General features: G+C 41.5%; 1 protein-coding gene across 1 annotated transcript in view; it reads right to left on the minus strand.

The window, feature by feature from the left end:
* Positions 1-26,993, minus strand: part of Abcc4 (ATP binding cassette subfamily C member 4 (PEL blood group)) — a 223,790-nt gene that overhangs the window by 146,625 nt on the left and 50,172 nt on the right. The window contains exons 5-6 of the mRNA XM_076871929.1: positions 1,459-1,548; positions 225-388 (exon numbers count right to left, since the gene is read on the minus strand). Coding sequence (XP_076728044.1) covers positions 225-388; positions 1,459-1,548 — 254 coding nt within the window. The remainder of the gene's footprint in view (positions 1-224; positions 389-1,458; positions 1,549-26,993) is intronic.

The raw sequence follows: 26,993 nt of genomic DNA on the forward strand, positions 1-26,993 counted from the left end.
GGTGAGACCACAAAGCGTGAAAAGGCAGCGGATAGCAGTGAGGGCCTTCACCTTCCCTCTTTAACAATGGCCTTCAGCTAAGCCTGAAGAGTTTGTGACATATGCAAAGAAGAGAGGCATTTATTTTTAATCAGAGGCATTTATTTTGTGTTTGAACAGAAGCATCAGGCAGGTGGTGGCTGTTACCACACGTGACATTGTTTCCAAACTAGTACTTCTCTTACCGCAGGGATGAAAACAGCTTCCCAATGCAGCTCTGCAGAGGCAGGAGGATAACCAGCACCACCATCCCCGCGAGACATGATATTCCTATTTCCATCCAGAGAAGGGCAGTCACAGCAATGGCCTGCAGCGGCCCCGCCCACAGAAAGTGTAAAAAGATTGTCACCTTCAAAGGAAAAGACAACATGTTCTTAGGACTAGATAAAAAAAAGATTTATTAAAAAAAAAAATCCAGTAAGAACACGGCACAAAAACGCTCTGCTACAAAAATGACCATAGCGGACTTCAAACCTGTGAGGTGGACATTCAAGTGTCTCTTGCAGATGAAGCCATGTGGGGCCACGGAGGGCCTTCAGGCCCTTTCAGGAGCACTTGACTGGAAGCAGAAGGAAGACTCTGAACTAGTCTAACTCACAGAGGATCTCAGAACATCCCAGAACTCTCTGTGTGGCATAATTAGATCCCATCTCCCCTGGGGCTCCCTAGTACTTTAGGGGGTACCATACCATGGTACCTGCTACCTTCTCCAGCCACTGCTTAGCTATATAAATACATACATAACTCCTGGACAGGTTTCAAGCTTCTTCAGGAACAAACTAAAATCTTCACCCCTGACATTAAGCAGGGAAGGAGGAAACTTAGTTTATGTTTGATGAATAACTGAAAAAGAAGTGGCCCCTGTGCAAAACAGATCTGACCAGAAGCTAAAACGTCTCATATTTTGTGTTACAATTATTAGGTAAGTGTAAAAAGTAACTGGCCCAATAGAGGAAAGTTGCTTATTCTAACTAGGGACCACCGATTTGGCATTATGTAGCAAAGGATTCCTACAGACCACAGGGAAAAGATTCAGACCACCTGCCCCCCAGGAGTTTACCTCTAGAAAAAGAGAAAGACAATTTAGCACACTGTCCCACTGCCACATGCTAAGAGTTAAGAAGAGACAATGGAGGACAGCTAGGTAGTCAAGCCAGCTGGGCAGGATCACTGTGGGCTGCATACATATTATTCGAAGATGGTGTATGGGACATACAAAAAAATCCAAACCTGAATCTACAGGATAACAATGGATTCCTGCATCTAAATAGTACCAGGAGAAGTGAGATGTACATTTAAAAAAAAAAAAGCCTCTGTCTTATGTCCTCAAAAGAATACTGGTCTACACCAAAAACCTGGTATCACAATAGGTTAAACTAAAAAAGAGGCACGCATGGAAAAAGGAGCCCCTGGATTTACCTGGTCAAACTTGTTCACATCATTGGACAACAGGTTGACTATCTGGCCTGTGGTCGTCTTCCCCATGGCCATGTTACTAAGACGAAGTGCCTGGAGGAAAAGAGGAGAGGGGGGAATCATATTGCTAGGTGATGATGCATTGCCCGTAGAAAACAGCACATTTTCCTGGGGACTTGTGCATTGTAAAGGCCAAGGTGATTCGTGACAGAAGCTTTAAGAAGGGCTCCAAGCAGCTGTGGCCTCCAAGGACATCAAAGAAAGGAGAAGGAAGTGGGAAAGATCGCACCTCGCTTTTTAATGAATGTGATTGCATCCAATATAGAAAAGCATGTACACTCACACTGAACCACCTACCAAATAATTCTGAGCCAAGTGAGACAGGAGTAGGGAGGTAGTCAAAGAAAACAAATTATGGGACTTGGATTATAAATATGGAATGAGTAACTGAGCATCCACAGAGGAGGAAAGCAACGTGCACGCACTGCTCTGTGGGCCTCCTCAACCAACACGTGGCTCTCCCAGCCGCTTTCATCGAGGGCAATGCAGTCACCCCCTACACACACAGGCGAGCCTCCACCTTGGGACAACAGACAGGGCCCAGAGGCAGCAGCCTACCGCAGCACTGCACACCACAGAGCTGGGTCTCAAAACAGGCTGCCCAATGCCCCCACATTGCCTGCCCTCTCAGCCACATCTCTGAAAGTGATTGCCTCTATCTGTGTTCCCCCTGCTGCCACCACCACCATCTTTAGTTAGGGAAACTTCCATCTTAAGATATCTGTTGGGCCTAGAAGCCTAACATTAAGGTACCTACAGATATGAAGCTGCCAACGCCACCAACTAGGGACATCCTACTTCCATCTAGAGACAATAGCTAGAATCTGTAAGACCATCACCAAGGTCCCTGCAGGCTTGGTTCCAGCAGAGGTATCCCTGCTAGCCTACATCTCGATTCCTCTTTCACTCTTCCTGTGATCTTCACTCTATATTCTCACCTCCTACCTCATAAACCCCACATCTGACACCCCACACCACCCCTGCTCTCTCACTGTCCACCGTTAGAAACTGCAGACCCTTATGCAAACCTATTGTTTATATTGTAAGATTAATCTAACACATCATTTCTGTTTATTGCAACAAAACTGTAACTGTCTAAATAGGAGCTATTTGGTTTAAGGCTGCATGTTGTTCACACTGGGTGCTGTAAATACTGATTTTTCCTTCAGAGGTGAGGTATTGGTATCCTACAGGGACACTATAAGATTATAGGATAGAAATTGTAATACCCCGGGGATCTGCATTGCTAGAGGAAGACATATGGACAACATGAAAAAACAAGGGAAGAAGGTGCCCCCAACAAACCACGATGCACGATAATAGAATTCATTGACAGCACAGTAGATGAAATGTCACAGAAGTTGTTCAGAATGTACATAATTAAAATGATCTGCAAAGCAAAAATGCTCTTATGAGCGCAAACATAAGCAACAATTGATCACTCCAACAAAGAGATAAGATAGAGATACAGGTGGTAAAAGATTACTTCAAGAAAGAGATTCTGGTAAAGAAAAAAACAAAACAGAAATCCTTGAAATGAAGGAAACAATAAACGAAATAAAAAATTCAATAGAAAGCATCACCAACAGACTAGGTCACATGGTAGATAGTACCTCAGGCAATGAAGACAAAATATATAATCTTAAAGATAAAGTTGACCACATAATGAAGATGATAAGAAACCACAAACAAATCCTCCAAGAACTATGGAATAACATGAAAAGACCAACTCTAAGAATTATCAGGATAGAGGAAGGCACAGATATACAAACTAAAGGAATGTATAATTTCTTCAAAATTCCCCAAACATGAAGAATGAATTGGAAAATCAAATAAGAGGCTTATAGGACACCAAATGTACAAAATTACAACAGATTCACAATAAGGCACATTATAATGAAAATGCCTAGCATACAGAATAAGGATAGAATCTTAAAAGATGCAAGAGGAAAGTTTCAGATCACATATCGGGGAGACCAATTCATATCTCAGCAGATTTCTCAACCCAGACCCTCAAAGCCAGGAGATCCTGGAACAACATACACCAAGCTCTAGAAGAAAACGGGTGCCAACCAAGAATCTTTGATGATGAAATTCAAAACCTTCCATGATAAACAAAAGTTAAAAGAATTAACAATGAGAAAGTCTGCAGTAGAGAACATTCTCTGTAAAATATCCAATGAGGAGGAAATGAAAATAACAATGAAAGTCAGCAAAGGGAAAAACTCCACTAAAGGAAAAGCCAATCAAAGGAGATATCAAGTCAAGTTAAAACCAAAAATGAACCAAAATGACTGGGAATACACACCATATTTCAATAATAACCCTGAATTATAATAGCCTAAACTCATCAATTAAAAGACATAGACTGGCAAATTGGATTTAAAAAAAAAAAAAAAAAAAAAACCAACAACAACAATATGCTGCCTTCAAAAGACTCATTTCATAGGAAAAGACATCCATAGACTGAAGTTGGAAGGATGGGGAAAAACATGGATCACGTAAACAAGCCCTCATATTAGATCAAGTGAATTTCAAACCAAAGTCAATCTGAAGGGATAAAGAAGGTCATTTTATACTGCTTAAGGAAATCATACACCAACAAGACATAACAATCATAAATACCTATGCTCCAAACAATGAAGCATCTACGTATATCAAATAAACCCTTCGAAATTTCAAGAATCAAATAGACCACAACACAATAATACTGGGTGACTTTAATACAACTCTCTCATCACTGGATACATCTTCCAAATAAAAACTAAACAAAGAAACTATAGAACTCAATAATACAATCAATAATTTAGACTTAACAGACATAGATAGAATATTTCATCCATCAACAAGTGAATACAGTTTTTTCTCAGCAGCACATGGATCCTACTCTAAAACAGACCATGTGTTATGCCATAAAGCAAGTCTTAACAAACACACACACAAAAAAAAAAAACAGAGATACATTCTATCAGACCATAATGGAATTAAATTAAAAATCAATGATAAGGGGCTGGGGATGTGGCTCAAGCGGTAGCGCGCTTGCCTGGCATGCGTGCGGCCCGGGTTCGATCCTCAGCACCACATACAAACAAAGATATTGTGTCTGCCGAAAACTAAAATGTAAATAAAATATTTTAAAAAAAAATCAATGATAAAATAAAAAAATAGAAGCTACTCTAACACCTGCAGACTAAACAAAACGCTATTAAGTGATACACAGATACCAGAATACATCAAGGAGGAGATAAAAAAAATTCTTAGAGGTAAATGACAATTCTGATACGACATTACCAAAATCCCTGTGACATTGTGAAAGCAGTGCTAAGAGGAAAGTTCGTTGCATTGAATCCATTCATTAGAAGAATAAGAAGTCAACAAATATGACTGACATTACATCTCAAAGCCCTAAAAAAAGAAGAACAAATCAACACCAAAAGTAGTAGAAGACAGGAAATAATTAAAATCAGGAATGAAATTGAAACAGCAGAAACAATTTAAAAAATGAGAAAACAAAAAGCTGGTTCTTTGAAAAAATAAATAAAATTGATAAACCTTTAGTCACCCTAACAAAAAGGAGAGTGAAAACTCAAATTACTATTATCCATGATGAAAAAGGAAATAACACGAGACACTTGAAATACAGAAGATAATTAGAAACTATTTTAAAAACTTATACTCCAGTAAAATGGAAACTCTCGAAGACACCTCCAAATTTCTAGAGGCATAATAACGGCTCAAACTGAAGCAGAAGGATATACACAATTTAAACAGGTCAGTTTCAAGCAAGGAAACAGAAGACACCATCAAAAGCCTACAAACCAAGAAAAGCCCCAGGACCAGATAGATTCTCATTCTAGTTCTACAAGACCTTCCAAGAAGAACTAACACCAATACTCCTAAAATTATTCCATGAAAAGAAAAGGAGGAGACCCTTCCAAACTCATTCTATGAAGTTAGTATCACCCTCATACCCAAGCCAGACAAAGATATCAAGGAAAGAAAACTATAGATCAATATCCCTGATGAACATAGACACAAAAATTCAATAAAATTCTGACTTATCACATTAAAAAAAAATAAAAAAACTTTAAAAAAAAATAGCACACCATGATGGAATGGGGTTCATCCCAGGGATACAAGGTTGGCTCAACATACGCAAAACAATAAACCTAATACATCACCATCAATAGACTTAACGACAAGAATCATGATTATCTCAAAACAGAGAAAGCATTTAAGAAAATACAGCATCTCTTCATATTCAACACTAGAAAAATTAGGAATAGTAGGAACATACCTCAACATTACAAAAGCTATCTATGCTAAGCCCCAGGCCAACATCATTCTAAATGGAGAAAAATTGAAGGCATTTCCTCTAAAAACTGGAACAAGACAGGGATGCCCTCTTTCACCACTTCTATTCAACACAGTCCTTGGAAACCTAGCTAGAGCAATCAGACAGATGAAAGAAATTAAAGCAATACAGATAGGAAAAGAAAAACTCAAACTATCACTATTTGCTGATGACATCATTCTATACCTAGAGGATCCAAAAAAGTTCTACCAGAGAACTTCTAGAACTCATGTATGAATTCAGCAAAGTAGTAGGATATAAAATCAATCATTAAATCAAATGCATTTCTATACATAAGTGATGAATCCACTGCAAGAGAATTAGGAAAGCCACCCATTCACAATAGAGAAGAGAGAGAGAGAGAGAGAGAGAGAGAGAGAGAGAGAGAGAGAGAGAGAGAGAGAGAGAACGAACAAACGAACGAATCTGGGAATTATTCAAACAAGAGGTAAAAAGACATCTTCAATGAAAACTACAGAACCCTAAAGAAAGAAATTGAAGAAGAAAGATCTCCCATGCTCCTAAATAGGCAGAATTAATTAATATTGTCAAAATATCCATACTACAAAAATGTTATACAGATTCTTAATTTTTAATTCCTATTAAAATCCCAATGACATTCTTCATAGAAATAGAAAAAGAAATCATGAAATTCATTTGGAAAAATAAGAGACCCAAGATAGCCAAAGCAATCCTTAGCAAGAATTGTGAAACAGGTGGCATCACTATACCAGACCTTAAACTATACTACAGAGCAATAGTAACAAAAACAGCATGGTGTTGACACCAAAATGGACTTGTAGACCAATGGTACAAAATAGAGGATACAGAGACAAACCCACACATAAATACGGTTATTTCTTATTAGGAAAAAAGCACCAAAAACATATACTGGAAAAAAGATAGCCTCTTCAACAAATTGTGCTGGGAAAAGTGGAAATCCATATGTAGCACAATGAAATTAAACCTCTATCTCTCACCTTGCACAAAAATGAACTCAAAGTGGATCAAAGATGTAGTCACTAGAACAGAGACCCTGTGCCTAATAGCAGAAAAAAATAGGCCCAAATCTTCACCATGTTGGCCTAGGATCTGATTTCCTTAACAAGCCTCCTAAAGCTTAAGAAGTAAAATGAAGAATCAATAAATGGGATGAATTCAAACTAAAATGCTTTTTCTCAGCAAAAGAAACAATCAATAACATGAAGATAGAGCCTACAGAATGGGAGAATATCTTTACCACCTGCACATCAGAGAGAGCACTAATCTCCAGGATATATAAAGAACTCAAAAAATTTAACATAAAAAAAAAAAAAAAAAAAACAACAAATAACCCAATCAATAAATGGACTAAGGAATTGAACAGATACTTCACAGAAGAAGAAATACAACTGATCGATAAACATATGAAAAAATGTTCATCATCTCTAGCAACTAGAGAAATGCAAATGGAATACTCTAAGATTCTAGTTTTCTCCAGTCAGAATGGCAATTATCAAGAATACAAGCAATAATAAGTGTTGGCGAGGATGTGGGGGTAAAGGTACGCTCATACATTGCGTGTGGGACTGCAAATTGGTGGAAACACTATGGAAAGCAGTATGGAGATACCTCAGAAAACTTAGAATGGAACCACCATTTGACCCAGCCATTCCACTCCTCAGTTTATACCCAAAGGACTTAAAATCAGCATAGTACAGTGATACAGCCACATTGATGTTTATATCAATTCAATTCATAATAGCTAAACTATGGAACCAACTTAGATGCCCTTCAACAGACAAATGGATAACTGAACCACAGGCACCCGGGGCCTGAGCCCTGACAGAAGGAAATATGGGAGGTGGCCCCAAACAGGCTGGCTTTCTGCCCGCACAGAACTGTACTTTCCCCAAGTCAAGGAAAAAGAGATGGTTGTTCCAAGTTCCAGAAGCGTCTGGGATTTGTGGGCCAGCGTTGCAGAGAGGAGGCCCCAGGAATCTCTGTGGGGATTTACCAAAGATAATTTGCCAAGGGCTGGACTGTCCATGGACAGAGCAAGGCCCAAGCAGCCCAGGACCAAAGGGAGATTCTGGAGGTCATGCAGTGGTAGGAGGTGCCAGGTTCTGCCCAACTATAGAGAAAAGCTCCTCATGAGGGTGTTCTCGGGCTGCTAGGGAGGCCAGGCATTAGAAATAAAGTCACTCTAGAGTCAGAGTCCTCCTTGGACCGAATTCAAATGGTAACACATGAGACACACGGACACGGACAGAAGCGAGGCTCACAGGATCAACGGGCCCAAAACAAACCCAATACCCTGTGATCCACATTCCCTATAATGTCAGACTCAAGACGCTCAAACAGAGAAACAATTATAACACAGGCAAAGAAACAGAAAGACGTACCTGACAACAGAGGGGGGAAAGTCAACAGAAACACACACGGAGGTGGACCCAGGAGGGGAACTAGTAGATGAGAACGATGAAAACCACCATTACAAAAGCTTTCACGGCGTTAAAGAAAATACGCTTATAACAAGTGAACAGGTGATTTCAGGAAAGAGATGGACATGATCAAAAAGAAACCAAATGGAAATTCTAGAACTGAAAAGTAAAATATCTGAAGTGAAAAAGTTGATTAGTTAACATTAATAGAAGATAAAGTTTCTTTGATCTTTCCCCAGAGTCACCAACTCTTATTCTATAATTTACAATCTGGAGAAAACTCAGAGAAATCGGTGAAGGAAAGAAGAAAGCGGGTGAGTTCTGTGGGAGAATATGAGCCCTGAGATACACGTGTAATTGGAATCCTAGGAGGGGAGGATAAAACAATGGCTGGAGGGCTAAGGGTGTGTGCAGTTCAGTGGAGGGCACTCGCCTTACACATGCAAGGCCCTGGATTGGATCCCCAGCACTGCAAACATACTCCCTGCCCCTGCCACCTCCCAGTTTTGTTAAAGTGCACACCCAGGAATCCTATCAAATGCCAAGAAAACAGAAAGATGGTGGGTGCATGGGGTGGGGTGGTGCATACCTATAATCTCAGCGGCTTGGAAGGCTGGGGCAGGAGGATTTCAGGTTCAAAGCCAGCAACAGAAAAGTTGAGGTACTAGGCAACTCAGTAAGACCCTGTCTCTAAATAAAATACAAAACAGGGCTGGGGATGTTGAGTGCCCCTGAGTTCCATCCAAAATAGGGCTTAGTGGTTGAGTAGCCCTGAGTTTCATACCCAACACTACCACCTATCCCCGCAAAAAAAAAAACACCAGAAAGACCTCTGCCGAGGCACATCATGGCCAAACCACTGAAACCAGAAAGTAACAGAAATGTTGAAAGCCACCTCTGAGAAAAATAATGGGCTGCACCCAGGGGAACAAGTGACAGCTGACCTTCCAGAAACAATGGAGACAAGACAGTCCCTAGCCCTGGAGACAAGAATCCAGCCTAGAATTCTACACCCAACAACAACATCCTTCCAAATATGAAGGTGAAATTAAGACATTTTTAGATCTAAAAAGGCTAAGAGAATTCAGTACCAACCCAACTGAGCTATGGAAACAACACAATAGCGTTGTTCAAACAGAAGGGAAAAGATACAAGATGGAAACCCAGAAGGGCACAAAGAGAAACCCAAAGGACAATCCATGGTCAAATATAAAAGAGAGCATTTTTTCCTTTTTAATTTTTTTTTTCTCCTTAATTGTAGATGAAGGCAATACCCTTATTTTGTTTATTTATTTTTATGTGGTGCTGGGGATTGAACCCGGGGTCTCACAGGTGGGAGGTAAGCGCTTTACCGCTGAGCCACCACCCCGTCCCCCTTTTAATTGTTTAAAGCAAAAATGGTAGCACTGCATTGTGAATGTAGACTTAAAACACATAACAACAAGAACACAAAGGACAGGGCAAGGAGTTGGGAACAGTGACAATGCCTATAGTCGCAGCTACTCCAGAGGCTGAGGCAGGAAGATCACTTGAGCTCAGGAATACCAGGCCAGTTTCTGCAAAGAGCAAGACCCCATCTCAAAACTACTCAAAAAAAAAAAAAAAAAAAAGTGACAATTTTACCACTCTATGCTTCTCACATTTAAAGTATTATAAACACCAAGGCTGCAATAAGCTAAAAATGATATTTTAATCCCAAAGGTAACATTAAAAGTACAAAGAGAAATATTGCTAAAAAGCCAATAAAGAAATCAAAACGGAATGCTGAAAGTTATTTAGTTAACCTAAAAGACAAGAATGGGGGTAAGGGGAACCAAGAAAACATATTTAAAAAATAAATAGCAAGGACAGACAAAAGTTTAAATCTAACCAGATGACAGTCACACTACATATAAACATGCCAATCATTCCATTAAAAAGAAAGATACTGTCAGACTGGATTAACAAAAAAGGAAAATCCACTATGTACTATAGACAAGAGACATACTTTAACTGTTATAGTGGGTTAACAGTACAGGGATGGAAAAAAACCTGGTGTGGCTGCACTGATAGACCCTGTAGACTGCAGGCCAAGCAATATTACCAGACTAAGAGGACGCTTAATCAACACAAAGGAGGCAGCTAACCCCTCCTACGTGTGCCAGGACCAAATTTCAACATAGGAAAACAACAAAAAACCAAAGCACAAGGGGAAAATGGTACAACTCTACAATAATAGCTAGAGATTCCAACATCCATCTCTCGGTAATTGATAAAAATGGGAAAAAAAATATTAAGATACAGAAGATTTGGACTGGGCTTGTAGCTCAGTGGTAGAGCACTTGCCTTGCATGCGTGAGGCCTTGGGTTCTATCCTCAGATCCACATTAAAAAGAAAAAAAAGTAAAAGAGAGTGAATCCATCTACAACTATAAAAAAAAAAAAAAGAAAGAAAAAGATACAGAAGACTTGAACAACATTGTAACCATCTTAACATGACATTTATGGGCCTCACAACAACTGCTCAACAGTTTTTTCAAGTACACATGGGAAATTCCCCTGTTCTGCTAGTGCATAAAACAAATCTCAACAAATTTCTAAACATAAAAATGAGATGCAGAATGTTCCCTGATGATAAAATTTTAAAAACCAGTAAGATCTTTAAAAGCCCAAATATTTAAAAGTAACATTTTTTCTAAATAACCATGTGTCAAAGAAGACATCTCAAGGGAAGCCAAAATTTTTCTTAAAGCAGTAAAATAAGAAATTTTTTAAAGAAATGATTTAATGAAAATATACTGTATCATAATTTGTGGGACACAATTAAAACAAGTCATTCAGAGGAGACTTCTGGCTTTAGATATTTTACATTGAAGAAGACATAAAATTAATGGTCTAAGGTGCTACCTAAGACCAGGACCAGGACCAGAGAAATAAACAGACAAAGAGAAAAGCTGTCTTCTCATGAGCCCCTGTGACACACCAGACAACCAGACAAGGAAAACAACCTCACAGAGTAAGAATTATTTCTAATTCACAAACAAGAAAACACTCTGAAAGTCCTGCCCGACAAAGGAAGGGCAGTCAATTTTGCCTTCTTTCTTTTTTTTTTTTCTTTTTCTTTTCTTTTGGCAGTGAAAGAGCCCAGGGTTTTATTTTGTTAACTATTTTCAGTTTCTATTCCCTTATTCCCCCTCTTCCTTCTCTCCCTTTAAGAGTAAAATGGTCTTTTTTTTTTTTAATGAAGTAAAGTTACCACTGTTTCCCATTAATATAGAAACTTCAAGTTTGGTGCTAATAAAATGTATATGGTATAGTTCAAGACAATTCATGTCCAAACAACGTAAAGAAAATAAATGCAAACCAATGCATGACCATTCAATAATATCGTGGTTCAACACTTCTTAAATTGCATAAAAGGCATGATTTGGTTAAATTTGTTTTTCTTCTGAGAGCAAAACAGTTCTGTCATGAGAACAATAAAAGGCAGACAAAACAAACTAGAATCAACACCTGCATTATAAAAGCCAGAAAGAGGGTTAGTGTGTATATTTTAATAAGTTAAGAGCACCTAAATAGAAATAAAAGGTAGGGTGTAGCTCAATGGTAGAGCGCTTGCCCAGCACTCACAAGGCCCTGGGCTCAATTCCCAGACAGAAAAGAAAGGGAGAAAGAAAGAGGAAAACATACTGCAAGAATTTGACAAAAAATACAAATTGCTAATGAATATATGAAAATACTCAAATTATTACTCAATGCTATATAAATAAAGCAACTAAGCAGTATTTTTTTAAAAAACCTATGAAACTGGTGAAATCACAAAGATTTTTTTTTTCAAAATGTAACATCCAATCTGAGCAAGAACATTCGGTCATCTCATACCACAGGGAGAATATATATAGTTAACAACTCTTTGGGAGCAAACTGGTCTGTCAAAAGCCTTAAATTGTGTGCAACGTGAGAAATGAGATGTGTTCAGAGCCTTAGCTTTAATCCCATTCACTATGCTACAGTTTATAATATAGAAAACAGTCTAAATGTTTAATTATCGGTCATACCATGAACTTGCTATCAAAGAAGAGATGGCCATCAAGGGCTCCTGCTGAGAGCAGGCCAGATGATACCCTGGGGGCAATCAGGTATCTCTGTCTTCTAAATCAAACATTGATTTATCAACTTTAAAAACATAAATCAGGGCTGGGGTTGTGGCTCAGTGGTAGAGCGCTCGCCTCCCATGCGTGAGACCACATACAAAAATAAACAAGTGAAATAAAGGTGTTGAGTCCAACTACAACTAAAAAATAAATAAATAAATATATATATATAAAAAGCAGGGGCTGGGGTAGCGCACTCGCCTGGCATGCGTGCGGCCTGGGTTCGATCCTCAGCACCACATACAAAACAAAGATGTTGTGTCTGCCAATAACTAAAAAATAAACATTAAAATTCTATCTCTCTCTAAATAAAAAAAAAAAAAAAAAAAAAAAAATCAAGCAGGGCACAGTGGCACATGCCTGTAATCCCAGTGGCTTGGGAGGCTGAGGCAGGAGGATCCTGAGTTCAAAGCCATCCCAGCAAAAATTGAGACGCCAAACAACTCAGTGAGACCCTGTATCTAAATAAATTATGTCAGGGGATGTGGCTCAGTGGTTGAGTGCCCCTGAGTTCAATCCCCAGTATTGCCCACACACACACAAAAAAAGTAGTAACTCATTCATTTAGGGGTGGGGGGAAACCTGATTCCTCTTTCTTAATTATTTTAATCAGTAAATATGAAACAGAAAACCCAAGTGTGCACACATAAATATGACCATCCACGGAATGGGGGAGGGGTCCCAAGCTGATGGAATATATTCTCCCTCTAGAAATTCAATCTTTGTCTTAATAGAAAACCTCTAAAAATGCTTCTCTAAAAGTCCTCTGAAAAGAGGCTCCACTCTGCTCATCTTCGCGGTCTAGAATCCTCACTACCAACTCACTCCCGCCAGGTGTCACTCACCCAGCCCTTTGGGTGCTCCTCCCAAAGCACTCCACTGGCCAAGCTCTTTGGATCTGCATAGTTTGTCATTTTACACCTTGTCCCTTACAATGTGAGTTCCTTCAGATTCTTGTCAGACTCTTTTCCATTCCTTACTACTGTTTTTGGAGGGCTCAAGAGTATTTTAAGTCAAGTCAGAATAAGTAGGCTCCAAATAGAACAGGTTAGCACCCAAGAATTTCTTGTATTTGGGCTCAATTCCTGGTTGGTGGCCCTACCCCAGCTGAATTTGTCAGATAATGCAGTTTCCAGGTAAACTGGGCATCACTGCAACAGGCATCGAAAAAGAGTATGTTCAGCTCACTCGAAGCAGAAAATTGCCTGTATTTTTCCAATATGGTCGGCCAAAGCTGCCTGGTCATGCCGCCACACCTGTTCCTGATTGCACAATCTAAAGACATTCACTGCTTTGAGGAGTGGACCCAGGAACTGCCCAATATCCTCCATCCACAAACTTTGTCTGCTGAGGTTCTGTCGAAGAAAAAATGAGTCAAGGAAATGAAAAACAAAGCCTGCACCAAATCAACAACCTGCTGTGCCCTATAATCTGACAGCCCAGCTGGCCCCTGGGGTTTGTTTTGGTTTTGCCGGTTTTCATGGCTGGCACCCAAGCAGGCAAACTGTAGAGAAATCCCTGCAAGCTTTGAAGGATGTGACATTTACCTCCTGGGGGCACCCCCAGTTTCACCCTGCTGCTAGCTTTTTGCATGACATCACTATGACCTACTGGAGTTAAGAGGTCAGAAATCCTTTCACAGGGAGGACCAGCCAGACCTGGCCTTGGATAAATAAGCCTCCACACGCGAGGGCCACAACCCAGACCCAAGAGCCACTCCACCTATGGAGGGCCCTGTGATACCTCTTCTGAGGTCCGGCTGAGAATCAGACACTGGCCGCTTCCAGAAATACAGGAGAGATGAATTCAACAGGAGGAGCTGCTCCACCTCCCCTCACCTCATCCCCCCTGAGGCCAGAGAGAGGACTCCTTCAAGGCTGCATGAGGCCCTGACCCAGGCCTCTCCAGTGCCCTCGGGTCCCAGGGGCTCTGCGACCCTGGCAGGACTGGGGGAAAGCAGAGCATGGCCAGGCCCCGCTGGCAGCCTCTACACAGGGTCCCCAGCAGTTTGCTGGTAAAGGTGCTAGATGAAAGCACTACTCCCCGTAGGGGACCAGAATGTCCCCGTACTGGGAATCCTTGAGAAACCCTAGTTACAGAACTAAAATAGGTATTTTGTGGAGTAAAGGGTGGTCAACGAATATTGTCACAGAAACTGCACTTTAATTCATAAGCTCTTCTGACATCCATGGAGAAAACAGGTGGCACATTCTCATGGTGGCCTGCTCCGAAGGAGTCCCATCCCAGGCCTTCTGCAAGACCTCTCACGCCCCAACCCGACCATCACCGATTTCTGTGTTTGAAAGAGCAGCTGCGGTTGATTGGTAAACCAAGCAAGAGAGGGAGGGGACGAGAGGTGGGCAGGACCAGATGTGCAGGACGAGGGCCCATGAGAAGGAGAGAGAAGGTGACCTCACAGAGAGCAGGAGTGAAGGGTGCCTCCTGGAGAAGGGCAAAGGGCAAGCCTCTCCCCTCCTTCTAAAATTACTCCGATATTTTCTGCTTTCTGTTTCTAAAAGTACAAAATACAACCCCCCAAAAAAGGTGTTGATAATCTATTTTCTCAAAAAATGGCATGTTTAGTACCAAAAAACTTATATATGAAGCCAATGCCAACTTTTTTTTTTAGGGGGGGTGGTATTGGACATTGACCTCAGGGGCGCTTTACCACAAAGCTACACCCTCGGTCCTTTTTGTTTTTTATTTTTAAAACACGGTCTCACCAAGTTGCTAAGACTGGCCTCAAACTTGCAATCCCCCTGCCTTAGACTCCAGAGCAGCTGGGATGACACGTATGGCCATCACACCCGCCAACTCTTGTACGACAACTATCTTTCAGACCAAGAGTAGTCATAGAAAATAATACTCCCAACGCAGACTCACCATGGTACATAATTTTACTAAAAATTAGTTGAAATGAGAAAATGTAATCTTTCTTTTTTCCTAATGTATATAAAAATCAAAGCACTGACCTTGAGCAGTTGGCTATTAGACCTTCCTAAGGCATCAGTGCACACCTGTAATACCACAGAATTAGCTCTGTCCCTTGTTTACCAACATCACCTTTGAAGTGTTAAAAAGATAAGGAGGTCTGTGCAGCAGAAATGAAAAACAGAGGCAAGGACATGCTACAAACTTGATCAAAAGCAGCCATGTCTTTAACTTCTTTCACCAGTAGATACAAAGGAGGAAGCTGCATAGCACCCAGGGCAGGCTCTGCCAGGGCACCCCCTTTCTAAGCCCCACATTTCCCTGCTCATTTGTGTAGAAAGATAAGCGTATCAAAGAGCAGCTGTGGGCCAACAGCTGTTACCTGGCAGAGACAGCCAGCTGGAAAATGACCCTGTTCATGCAGCTAATGGGTTCCCCGGGGATAGGAAGCAGGAGAACTTCAAAACAGCCAGGACCTGCAGAGATGCTGACTCAGAGCAGGGAGCAGGCAGGCACAGAACCTGAAATCCCTCCTTTCCCTCTGCAGTTAGCTGAGGCCACCTCTACAGATGAGGAGCAGGATACAGGGTCAAGGTATGACCTGAACCTATTAAAAAATTAACCTTGAGGACATTATGCTAAGTTAGGTAAGCCAGTTATAAAAGGACAAAAGCTGATTCCACTTAAATGAGGTGCCAAGAAAAGTCAAATTCGTGGAGACAGAAGCAGTGGTTGCCAGGGGCTGGGGGAGCAGGGAGTTAGCGATTAATGGGTCCAGAAATTCAGTTTTCCAAAAGGAAAGAGTTTTGGAGATGGATGTAATTAATGCCGATAAATATAATAAAACATTATTTTAAATGATAAATTATAATGCTATGTGTATTTTTACCACAATTTTTAAATTTTTTCACAATTTTTAAATTTAAAAAACAAAACCAACTACTTGAAGTGAAAGGAAACAGCCATCAACCAGCAATTCTAAACCTAGAAAAATATCTTAACAGAATAAAGACAAAAAAAAAAGTCATACAAAAAGTCAAATTAAAGTTAAAATAAAAGTCAAGTTAAAGTGAAAATAAAGTATAGGCTTTTTATTCACCTCATTGATTGTTTCTTTTGCTGATAAGAAACTTTTTAGTTTGAGTCATCCCATTTATTGATTCTTGATTTTAATTCTTGTACCAAAAGAGTCTGATTAAGGAAGTTGGGGCCTAATCCCACATGATGGAGATTAGGGCCTACTTTTTCTTCTATTAGATGCAGTGTCTCTGGTTTGATTTTGAGTTGAGTTTTGTGCATGGTGAGAGATAGGGGTTTAATCTCATTTTGTTGCATATGGATTTCCAGTTTTCCCAGCACCATTTGTTGAAGAGGCTATCTTTTCTCCAGTGCATGTTTTTGGTGCCTTTATCTGATATGAGATAATTATAATTTTGTGGGTAGGTCTCTGTGTCCTCTATTCTGTATCATTGGTCTATTTGGCACCTATTTTGGTGCCAATACCATGCTGTTTTTGTACTATTGCTCTGTAGTTTAAGGTCTGGTATAGTAATGCCACTGGCTTCACTCTTCCTGCTAAGGATTGCTTTAGCTATTCTGGGTCTCTTTATTTTCCCAGATGAATTTCATGACTGCTTTTTCTATTTCTATGAGGAATGTCATTGAGATTTTGATCAGAATTGCATTAACTCTGTACAGTGCTTTTGGTAGTATGCTCATTTTGATCATATTAATTCTGCCTATCCAAGAACAAGGTAGATCTTTCCATCTTCTAAGGTCTTCTTTGATTTCTTTCTTTAGGGTTCTGTAATTTTTATAATATAGATCTTTCACCTCTTTCATTAGGTTGATTCCCAAGTTTTGTTTTTTTTTTTTTTTTGATGTTGTTGGGGGTTTTTTTTGTTTGTTTGTTTTTTGAGGCTATTGTAAACAGGGTAGTTTTCCTGTTTCCCTTTCTGAAGATTTGTCACTGATATACAGAAATGCATTTGATTTATGTGTGTTGATTTTATTATATCCTGCTACTTTGCTAAATTCATTTACTAGTTCTAGAAGTTTTCTGGTGGAACTTTTAAGGTCTTCTAGGTATAGGATCATACCAACAGCAAATAGTGCCAATTTGAGTTCTTCTTTTCCTGTTCGTATCCCTTTAATTCCTTTTGTCTGTCCAACTGCTCTGACCAGTGTTTACCTCTCATACGTCAGAGCACTAATCTCTAAGGTATATAAAGAACTCAAAAAGCTAAGCACCAAAATAACCCAATCAATAGATGGGCCAAGGACCTAAACAGACACTGCACAGAAGATGATATACAATCAATCAACAAGTATATGAAAAAATGTTCAGCATCTCTAGCATTAGAGAAATGCAAATCAAAACTACCCTAAGATCTCATTTCACTCCAGTCAGAATGGCAGCTTTTATGAGGACAAACAACAATAAGTGTTGGAGAGGATGTGGGGGGAAAAGGCACACTCATACACTGCTGGTGGGACTGCAAATTGGTGCAGCCAATATGAAAAGCAGTATGCAGATCTCTTGGAAAATTGGGAATGGAACCACTGTTTGACCCAGCTGTCCCTCTCCTCAGTCTATACCCAAAGGACTTAAAGACAGCACACTACAAGGACACAGCCACATCAATGTTTATAACAGCACAATTCACAACAGCTAAACTGTGGAACCAACCAAGATGTCCCTTTAATAGATGAATGGATAAAAAAAAATGTGGCATACATCCACAATGGAGTATTATTCAGCAATAAAAGAGAATAAAATCATGGCATCTGCAGTGTGATGCATTTCACTATCATATATAAATAAATGGATGAAGTTGGAGAAGATAATGCTACGTGAAGTTAGCCAATCCCAAAAAAAACAAATGCCGAACATTTTCTCTCATATAAGGTGACTGACTCATAGTGGGATAGGGAGGGAGAGCAAGGGAGGAACAGACCAACTCTAGATAGGGCAGAGGGATGGGAGGGGAAAGGAGAGGGCATGGGGTTAGAAATGATGGTGGAATGTGATGGTCATTATAATCCAAAGTATATGTACGAAGACACGAACTGGTGTGAATTTACTTTGTATACAACCAGAGGTGTGAAAAATTGTGCTCTATATGTGTAATAAGAATTGCAATACATTCCACTGTCATAAATAAATAAATAAATAAATAATCAATCAATCATAGGCATCATCTTCAGCATGCATCTCAGAAAAAGGAAAACAGAGATTCTTGTTGCCTTTTCACTTGCTAAGGGGGCAACAGCCATCCCATCCCTCTTTCCAATCCACTGTCCCTGTCACTATCCTCTACAACAGCATACCCCAAACTTTCCCTGAGACACAAATTAAAACATACAGGTTTCTGGAACCTTTCCTTAGATATTCTGAGGGAGCAGATCTGGCATGGGCCCAGGACCTGGGCTCTCACTAATCCCACCTGGGCCTGGAGATAGGACAGGCGACTCTCTCCTGGCATATGCACCCATCCATTATCTGCTCAGCAAGGAAGTCAAGAGGCTCACCCTATAGCACCCGGGACCACGCCCTGCCCTGTACACACAGCTCTGTGCCCTGGACACATCCAGGCTATTAAACTAATGGAGGGATGACTGATCTGACCAGGGCTGAGTAACTGATACCGGAACAGCCCACACTTCCCATGTTCCCATAAACCACCCAGAAGGGGACAAAATTATGAGGCAGATGTTTTCAGGCACCAGGTAACGGGCAGTATACAAGATGGATCCCTAAGATAAGGAATACTCAAGAGGTGAACAGCCCCACTCCCCTGGCTCTCAGCCAAGGGACCACTTTCCAGGTAGGGCAGGGAGAACTCAAGAGCACGGCAGCCCTGTTCAGCTGAGGAGCACAGGTCAGATGGGGTCAGCTGCAGCAGCGGGCATCGGTAGGCAGGGCACTGACAGTGAAGAGGTGTCAGACAGGAAGAGACCCAGGATTCGGGGGTGGGGAGATTTGCAACAAGTCCTTAAATAAGGGGTGGGCTACAAAGGCACCCACCCACCCAGGACTCAACAGAGAGCTGGGACTATGGAGGATCACAAGGTGAACAGAGAGGCTAAAGATCCAGCAGAGCTGGGGAACTAGAATTTACACATGTAACAGGAGCCCAAGAAAGATAAAAGCATTAAGAATAAGCCAGAAAAGAAAATTTCAAAAGATAGGATGATCCAATATTTCCCAAATCTTACGATCATCAAATGAAAGATCCAAGAGGCTCATCAAACCCCCAAAAATAAAAATACAAAGTAAATCACACCCAGGATCATTATCATCCTCCTGAAAAATGGTAAAAAAAGAGAAAACATGTTAAAACATTCTCCAGAGAAAACAGAAACAGTACATACAGGAAAACAAAGATACTGACTTCTTATCAGAAACAAGGCAGCCAGGGAAATGAGACACATCTTCCAAGTGTGGGCTGGGGGCCCAGAGACTACTGACCCAGAATTCAACATCCAGCACATGTTGCTTTCAAAGAACAAAGACTTCCTCTCTGGCAGACCATATGACAAGAAAGGCAAAGGATGTCTTTCGGGCTGGAAAGACATGATTTCAAATGGAAACTGGGAGCTACAGAAAGGAATGAAGAGCACCAACAACTGTAATTCATGGGTAAATGAAAAACTATGGCTTTTGTGCTTCACAAAGAAGAGATGTGAACAGCAAAGCAGCTCAAAAAGACCCAGGACTTTACCCAGCAATTCTACTCCAAGGTATCAACCTCAAAGAAATAAAAACCTGTGTCCACAGCAGCTTTACTTCTAACAGCCAATTCTCAGAAACAGGCCAGAAGAGCATTAACATGCGACTGAATCTGCAAGGGTGTGCCAGAATCGGCAATAAAAAATGAACCAAATAAAAAAGTAAATAACACTGACATAGGTGATAGCAGGAAATAATCTCAAAATAACCCAAATATGCGGAGTATGGTGGCACACACCTTTGATCCCAGCAGCTCAGGAGGATCACAAGTTCAAGGCCAGCCTCAACAACTTAGCGGGACCCTAAGAAACTCGGCAAGACCCTGTTTCTAAATAAAACATTAAAAAGGGGGGCTGGGGTTGTAGCTCAGTGGTAGCACATGCAAGGCCCTGGGTTCAGTCCTCAGCATCACATAAAAATAAATAAAGGTATTGTGTCCAACTACAACTAAAAAATAAATATTTAAATATATATTGGGGGGGCTTGGAATGTGGCTTAGTGGTAAAGTACCCCTGGGGTCAATCCTCAATCTAAAAATAATAATAAAAGTAATCAAAATAATCTCAAAAGCCCTTCTCTTTCATTTGTGAGTTTTTAGAAATTAATCTATGATGACAGAAATCTGATCAATGGTCATCTGGAGCTGAGGTAGGGGGTAAGACTGGAAAGAGGCAGAGCGGAACATTCTGGACTGTAGAAAAGATCAGATCTTGATGGCAGAGCAAGATCCGTGTACCGCACAGGCATGGTCAAGACTGGACATGTGCTCATTTAATGTGTAGTTATGGTTTGATATGAGGTGTGCCCCAAAACTCCCGTTAATGCAGGAATATTCAGGGTGAAATGACTGGATGATAAGAGCTGGAACCTAATGAGTCCACCCTGGTTGGAATGGGCTGACTGAGTGGTGACTAGAGGCAGGTGGGCCAGGGCTGGAGGAGGCTGGTCACTGGGACGTACCCTGCAAGGGTGCATCTTCCCTGTGCCCCGTTCCCTCTCCCCTCTCTCTGTTTCCTGGCTGCCATAATGGAGCAAAGCTCCTCTGGGATGTCCTTCCACCACGATGTTCTACCTCATCTAAGGTCCAGAGCAATGGAGTCAGCCCACCACGGACTGAAAGAGCAAGCCAAAATAAACTTTTCTTCTTCTCTAAGTTGTTCTTGTCAGGTATTTAGGTCACAGCCACAAAAAGCTGACTAACACATGTACGTAACTACCCTCTAGAGTTGACTCAAAGGAGTCAAGAGAAACAGAATTTCAAGTTACATGAAAACAATCAACTCTCAATATAGGCAGTATTTCATATATCCCAAACTTATAAGCGCTATATTTATTAACTTTATTGGTTAATATATTAAACATTTATTTCTGCATATTACTAAATGACAATATGTCCTTACCGTGCCCCACAACTCTAATCTGCTATATGTCTAGAGTCAATTCATGAGAATAAAGCTTCACAAAATGAACAAGATGGTAAATATGAACCAATGAATGGCTGGTCCATGAGAAACTCAGACTGCAATTCCCAGATGCGATCCCAAGGTCATTAAGGCCATGTGGACTCCTTGCCCCTTCATAAGCAGCCACAGGCAGCAAGGCACCAGTAGATCCTTTTCCTAAGTCACAAACCTGGCCATTTATTTCCTTACTCAAAAGCTGCCAGTGGCTGGCCCTATGAACCAAGTAACCCCAACTGCTATAAGCTCACGATCAAGGTCCTCCACCACCTGGGCCCAGTGATCCCTTCTAGACTGACCTCTTGTGCTCTCCTAAATCCTTACACATGTGGTGCTACCCTCTCCTCTTTTCCATCACCCCCGATCGAGGCCCCTTCTGCCTAAGATGCCTCCCCTGCACGGTTGCCTCCCCTGCACCGTTACAGAATCCATTACAGAATCCTTCCCTAAACCCTTAAGCAACATGACTATATGCCGCTCAGCACCCTGGCTGCCATTCTGTCTAGTTACGGGTATTGGCAGGAGCTGAGCCTTTACTGACAATAATAAGACACACGCTGAACACCGGGCACCGTGCTAACTGCTCTGCACAGAGGGACTCAGTGAGTCCTCACCACAACCGTGATTTGAGTGAGCACTGTCACCTTCACGGCACAAATGAGAACAAGGGTGCTCAGAGCAGCCGGCCTGAGGCAAAGAGGAAGAGGAAGGCTGCACTGCACGTAAAAACACCCGCACTCCAGAGCCTCAGCTCTATGCTGACAGTGCCCCACCTCTTCTGCGCTTTGTCCTTGAGAGAAATTATCTTACTCAGGGGCTCACAACCAACCCATGAAGCGGGTACCTTTATCCCCATTTTAAAGATCAGGAAACTGAGGCTCTGAAAAATGAATGGGGTTCTCTAAGATTTTACAGTTGAACAAATGGCAAAACTGGAACTGGAACTCAGGTCTGACTGCTCAGAGTCCACACTTACAATCTCAACCCCAAACAACCTTCCAGTGTCTTCCACGACGTGCCCAGCACCTGACTCAACACCTGGGCACTCCTCCAGATGAGATTCAGTCCAGACTCTAAGACCCTGGGGACTGAGGAACAACTACCATCACTGAGTCTTACCCTGCAATTCAACAGGGTTAGTTATTCACCTGGAGAAGGGCGAAACCTGTAACCCCATGCTATCCACATGCTACCCTCATGACCTGGAAAGTCTTGGTCACAAGGCATGTGATAGAGTTAAGCTGAGCATATATGTGAGGGTTATTAGGATCACCTGGGAGTTTTTTAAACTCATCACCAATTAAACTGCAATATCTAAGCTTAAAAGCCAGACATCAGTGTGGCTTGAAAGATTTCCTCAAGGGAATCCAATATGCAGCACAGTTTGGGAGCCACTGAGCTCTTATAGTCTGCACCACACCCCCAATTCTGCAGCAGCAGATGCTTTCCTCTGAAAAAGCTCAACAAAACAGCCACTTGCTTTGTTAGCTCCAACTCCTAACCATGGAAAATTCAAATAGCTCCTCTTAGACCTTCCCTAGCAAATTAGATTGACAAATTGCCCTTTGATGGGATTAACGTTTGGCAAAACCCGGGTCTAATTCATGTTGGTATCAGAAGCAAAACAGAAACAAACTCTCTAGAAGAAAAATAAAGTATTATAAAAATGTAGGAAACACTACTAGGTTATTCTAATTTTGTCAGAATATTAGAAAACACCATTAGAGGGACTGAGGTGGTGACTCAGTGGTAGAGCGCTCACCTAGAATGCATGAGGCACTGGGTTCGATCCCCAGCACCACATAAATATAAAATAAAGAGAGTGCGTCCACCTAAAACTAAAAAATAATAATTAAAAAAAAAAACACCATTAGAAAGTCCAAAGAAGATACTCTCATTTTCATAAATACCACAGAGTTCCACTTTGACACTACTCTCATGATCCTCCCTAGACATTTTCAGAAAGGAAATCTAAGGAGAGACTAATAGGCAAAAATTGCTGGTTTTGGAAGAATAAGTCAGTTGAATATTTGCAATTTCTTACTGCCCTGCTAAATATAAAGCAATATAGAATCTATAATGAACTAAAATATCTACAAATAATAATAAAACTAAGCCTCTCTGAGAACTACAAACATGATAACTTATGGCCCAGACACTGCCAGAACCTTCTACCAACTGCCTTTCCACAATCACCGAGAAAATCCTATATCTATGTTGACAAAACACTGGGCACGTTACTGGGGGAGATCCACAATAAGTGACGAAAGGGAGGCAGAATGTGTGCAGGCCGCCAGCTCACCTTGGAAGTCAAATCAGAGAAAGACAAATCCTCTCCCACAAACCTTCCTTTGGACTAACTCTAAAGAAAGTGAAGACTAGCAGTTTTATCCAGAACAAGAAGTCTAGCCAAGCTGACTCCACTGGGCAAGATGTCCACACCACTTAAGGAGCATCCGAAACCAGCGCCAGCAGGCTCCGTGACTTTATCTGGCGTTCAAAACAAGCCAAACCATCATCAAAATCCAGTCCTCAGAAGCCAGTCTAACACAGAAACCATCTTGGTTCCCTAACCTGGACACAGAGTCAGGGAATTCACAGCTGATTAAGCCACAGGCCTTGGGGGTGAGGGGATCTCTGTGACTCACATGTTTTATAAAACGAAGCAGGATGGCAAGACCATCCTGAATGCTGAGACCATCCCCTGCCGCCCAGGAGTGCAGACCTTCAGTATTCAGCCTCAGTTCTACCCCAGCCTAAGCCAAGGTCGGGGCTGGCAGAAGACCCTCAGCTGTTCTTCCTCGATCACAGCCACCTGTCACCCAGTCTGGCCCGCTTCTGTGCTCAAGCCAGGTAAGTAACCCTTTGAGGCCTGGGGATGGACAAGCCCCCTCTTCTGTGTCCCAGTGAAGAAGTAAAGCTGGGAAGCAGGCCACCAGTCCCAGTGTAAAAGGGACAGCAAACCTGCTGGAAATGTGACTAGTGACTGATACAGACTTTCTAAAATGAGTGAGTACAATGTTAAAACACTAGTGCCGTGAGAAGCCAGGGTCCCTACCACCATTCTGTTGGGAAACAGCCTGTGTTACATGCTCCCTTTATTTAGTAAAAATTCTGAGACTCAATCCAGAGACCTGAGGAACCTCCACAGACACCTATGGGCTGTTTTAAGGAACCAACCCTGGAGCCACTGCCCCAAATAAAAGAAATCTTCTCTTCCTAGAATCCTCAAGTTAAACAGAAAAATCAGAGATCAAGCAGGAATATAAAATGGTATGGCTGATGGAGCAGTTCCTCAAAAAATCAAAAATAGGCCTATCACATGATCCAGCAATGCCACTTCTGAGTATAGATCCAAAAGAAACGAATTCAGGAACTTAAAGAGAAACCTATGGGTACACCCATGTTCACAACAGCACTGTTCACAACAGCCTAAAGATGGAAACAACCCCAATATCCGTCACCAGATGAATGGATGAACACAACGTGGCACATATGCACTGTGTTCAATATAATTCCAGGAATCAAATTTGTGACATATGCTACAATATGGGTAAACCTAGAAGATGTCTCACTACTTGAAGAGCTCCATTAACATGAGCAGTCTACAGAATTCCAACAGGCACAGAGCAGAACAGGGACGGCTGGGGAGGAGGAGGACGTGCAGTTACTGGGTATGGTTTCAGTTTGGGAAGATGACAAGGTTCTGGAGGTGGATGGTGGCGATGGCTGCATAGCAAGGACCATGATTCACGTCAATGAACTATGTGTACACTTAAAAAATTAAAATGGTAAACCTGATGTCATGCATATTTTAACATAATAAAAAAGGGATCAAATGCCAAAAGTAGTTGTACCAAAACTGTGGAAAGGTAAATAAATGGCAAGTCATTTTTCATGTGATACATCCCAGAAGATCATTCAATACAAGGAGCTGGGGCAGTGATCTCAGCAGTCATTCCATCTGTAACACTCAGCCAGATTTCTCCCAGGACCAGGGATTAGAGGGTGGGGCCTGTGCTTAAGATGCAAGCGAGTGCAGAAGGGCCTCTCCCAGCTGCTCGGCAGCACCACCCCCGCCCAAGGAAGCAGCCCTCTTGCACTGCAGGTCTCCAGACCCAAGGCAAGCAAGAGGGAGCCCTCCTTTCTCACATTTCTAGAATTTCAGGTTAAGTATAGGGCTTACCCATGAGTAATTCTTGACTTGGTAAAGAGACTATTCTTCTAGGATAATCTAGCTAGCAAATGAATACCTCTGGGAGCTGCTTACCTTCAGGATCAGATTTCCCAAAGGCTACTTCCAAAGCCTCAGTGGAAAGAGGAAGAAAAACAGGTGAACAGTAACTCACCTGTGCAAGAGCTCTATTTGGCTAACCTGGTACCTCACACCTGACTCCAGTGACTAGGGTGTCCACAGTAGGTGCCCACTCAATTCCCGTGTATCTACTGGAACTAAGCATGAGCTAGAAAGATGAAACGTGAGCCCACTGATAGAGAGAACTGAGTATTCTTCTGAATGGCAGAAGGGAGTGGAACAGACTGTCAATGACAGTGATGACCACAGGACAATGAAGAAGCCAAGCTCATTGGTAAACACTCATAATCCCAGCAGCTCAGGAGGCTGAGGTAGGAGGATCGAGTTCAAGGCCAGGGCTGGGGTTGTGGCTCAGCGGTAGAGCGCTTGCCTAGCATGTGTGAAGCACGGGGTTTGATTCTCAGCACCACATAAAAAATAAAGATATTGTGTTCGTCTATAGCCAAAATTATTAAAAAAAAAAAAAAAAAAAAAAGTTCAAGGCCAAAACTTAGCAACATAGCAAGGCCCTAAGTAACTTAGTGAGAACCTGTCTCAAAATAAAAAATAATAATAATAAAAAGGGCTAGGGATGTGCTCAGTGGTCAAGCACCCCTGGGTTCAATCCCCAATACCAAAAAAAAAAAAAAAACACAAAAATACAATGAAGGCCCCTTGATTGGAGCATCTGCACACTGTTCCCATTTCCACGGCACCGACGGATACTGGGTATATTTTTTGATCCCACCATCAGGCATAAGATGCCAAGCCGCCAGCACTCACACAGCTCCAAGACTAAAAAGACTACCCAGGGCAGACGTGGAGGGGACACTGTGCATTCCTCTGAGGAAAAAATTCACAACACCCAGAAGCTCTAGGTGAGTCAAGAAGAAGTACAAGAAGCTCTACTGTTTTCACCTTTAAATGAGGATTTTGAAAAATAAAAACACAAAAGCAAACGGACCAGGGCAAAGAGATACCCAGGCTAGAGCTTATAAAAGTGGTGACTCCTTTATAAAGACACCTGAAATCCTACCCCCTTTAAAACAACCACGGCCAGGGCAAACTGTGGGATTTTACGGGGCTTCTCAATACGAAAAGCACCAGTCACATCAAATAAGGCCTTATCATTAAAACTGCAGTAAAAGGAA

Source organism: Callospermophilus lateralis, chromosome 12 (assembly GCF_048772815.1).
Source record: "Callospermophilus lateralis isolate mCalLat2 chromosome 12, mCalLat2.hap1, whole genome shotgun sequence".
In the NCBI taxonomy this organism is placed as follows: domain Eukaryota; kingdom Metazoa; phylum Chordata; class Mammalia; order Rodentia; family Sciuridae; genus Callospermophilus; species Callospermophilus lateralis.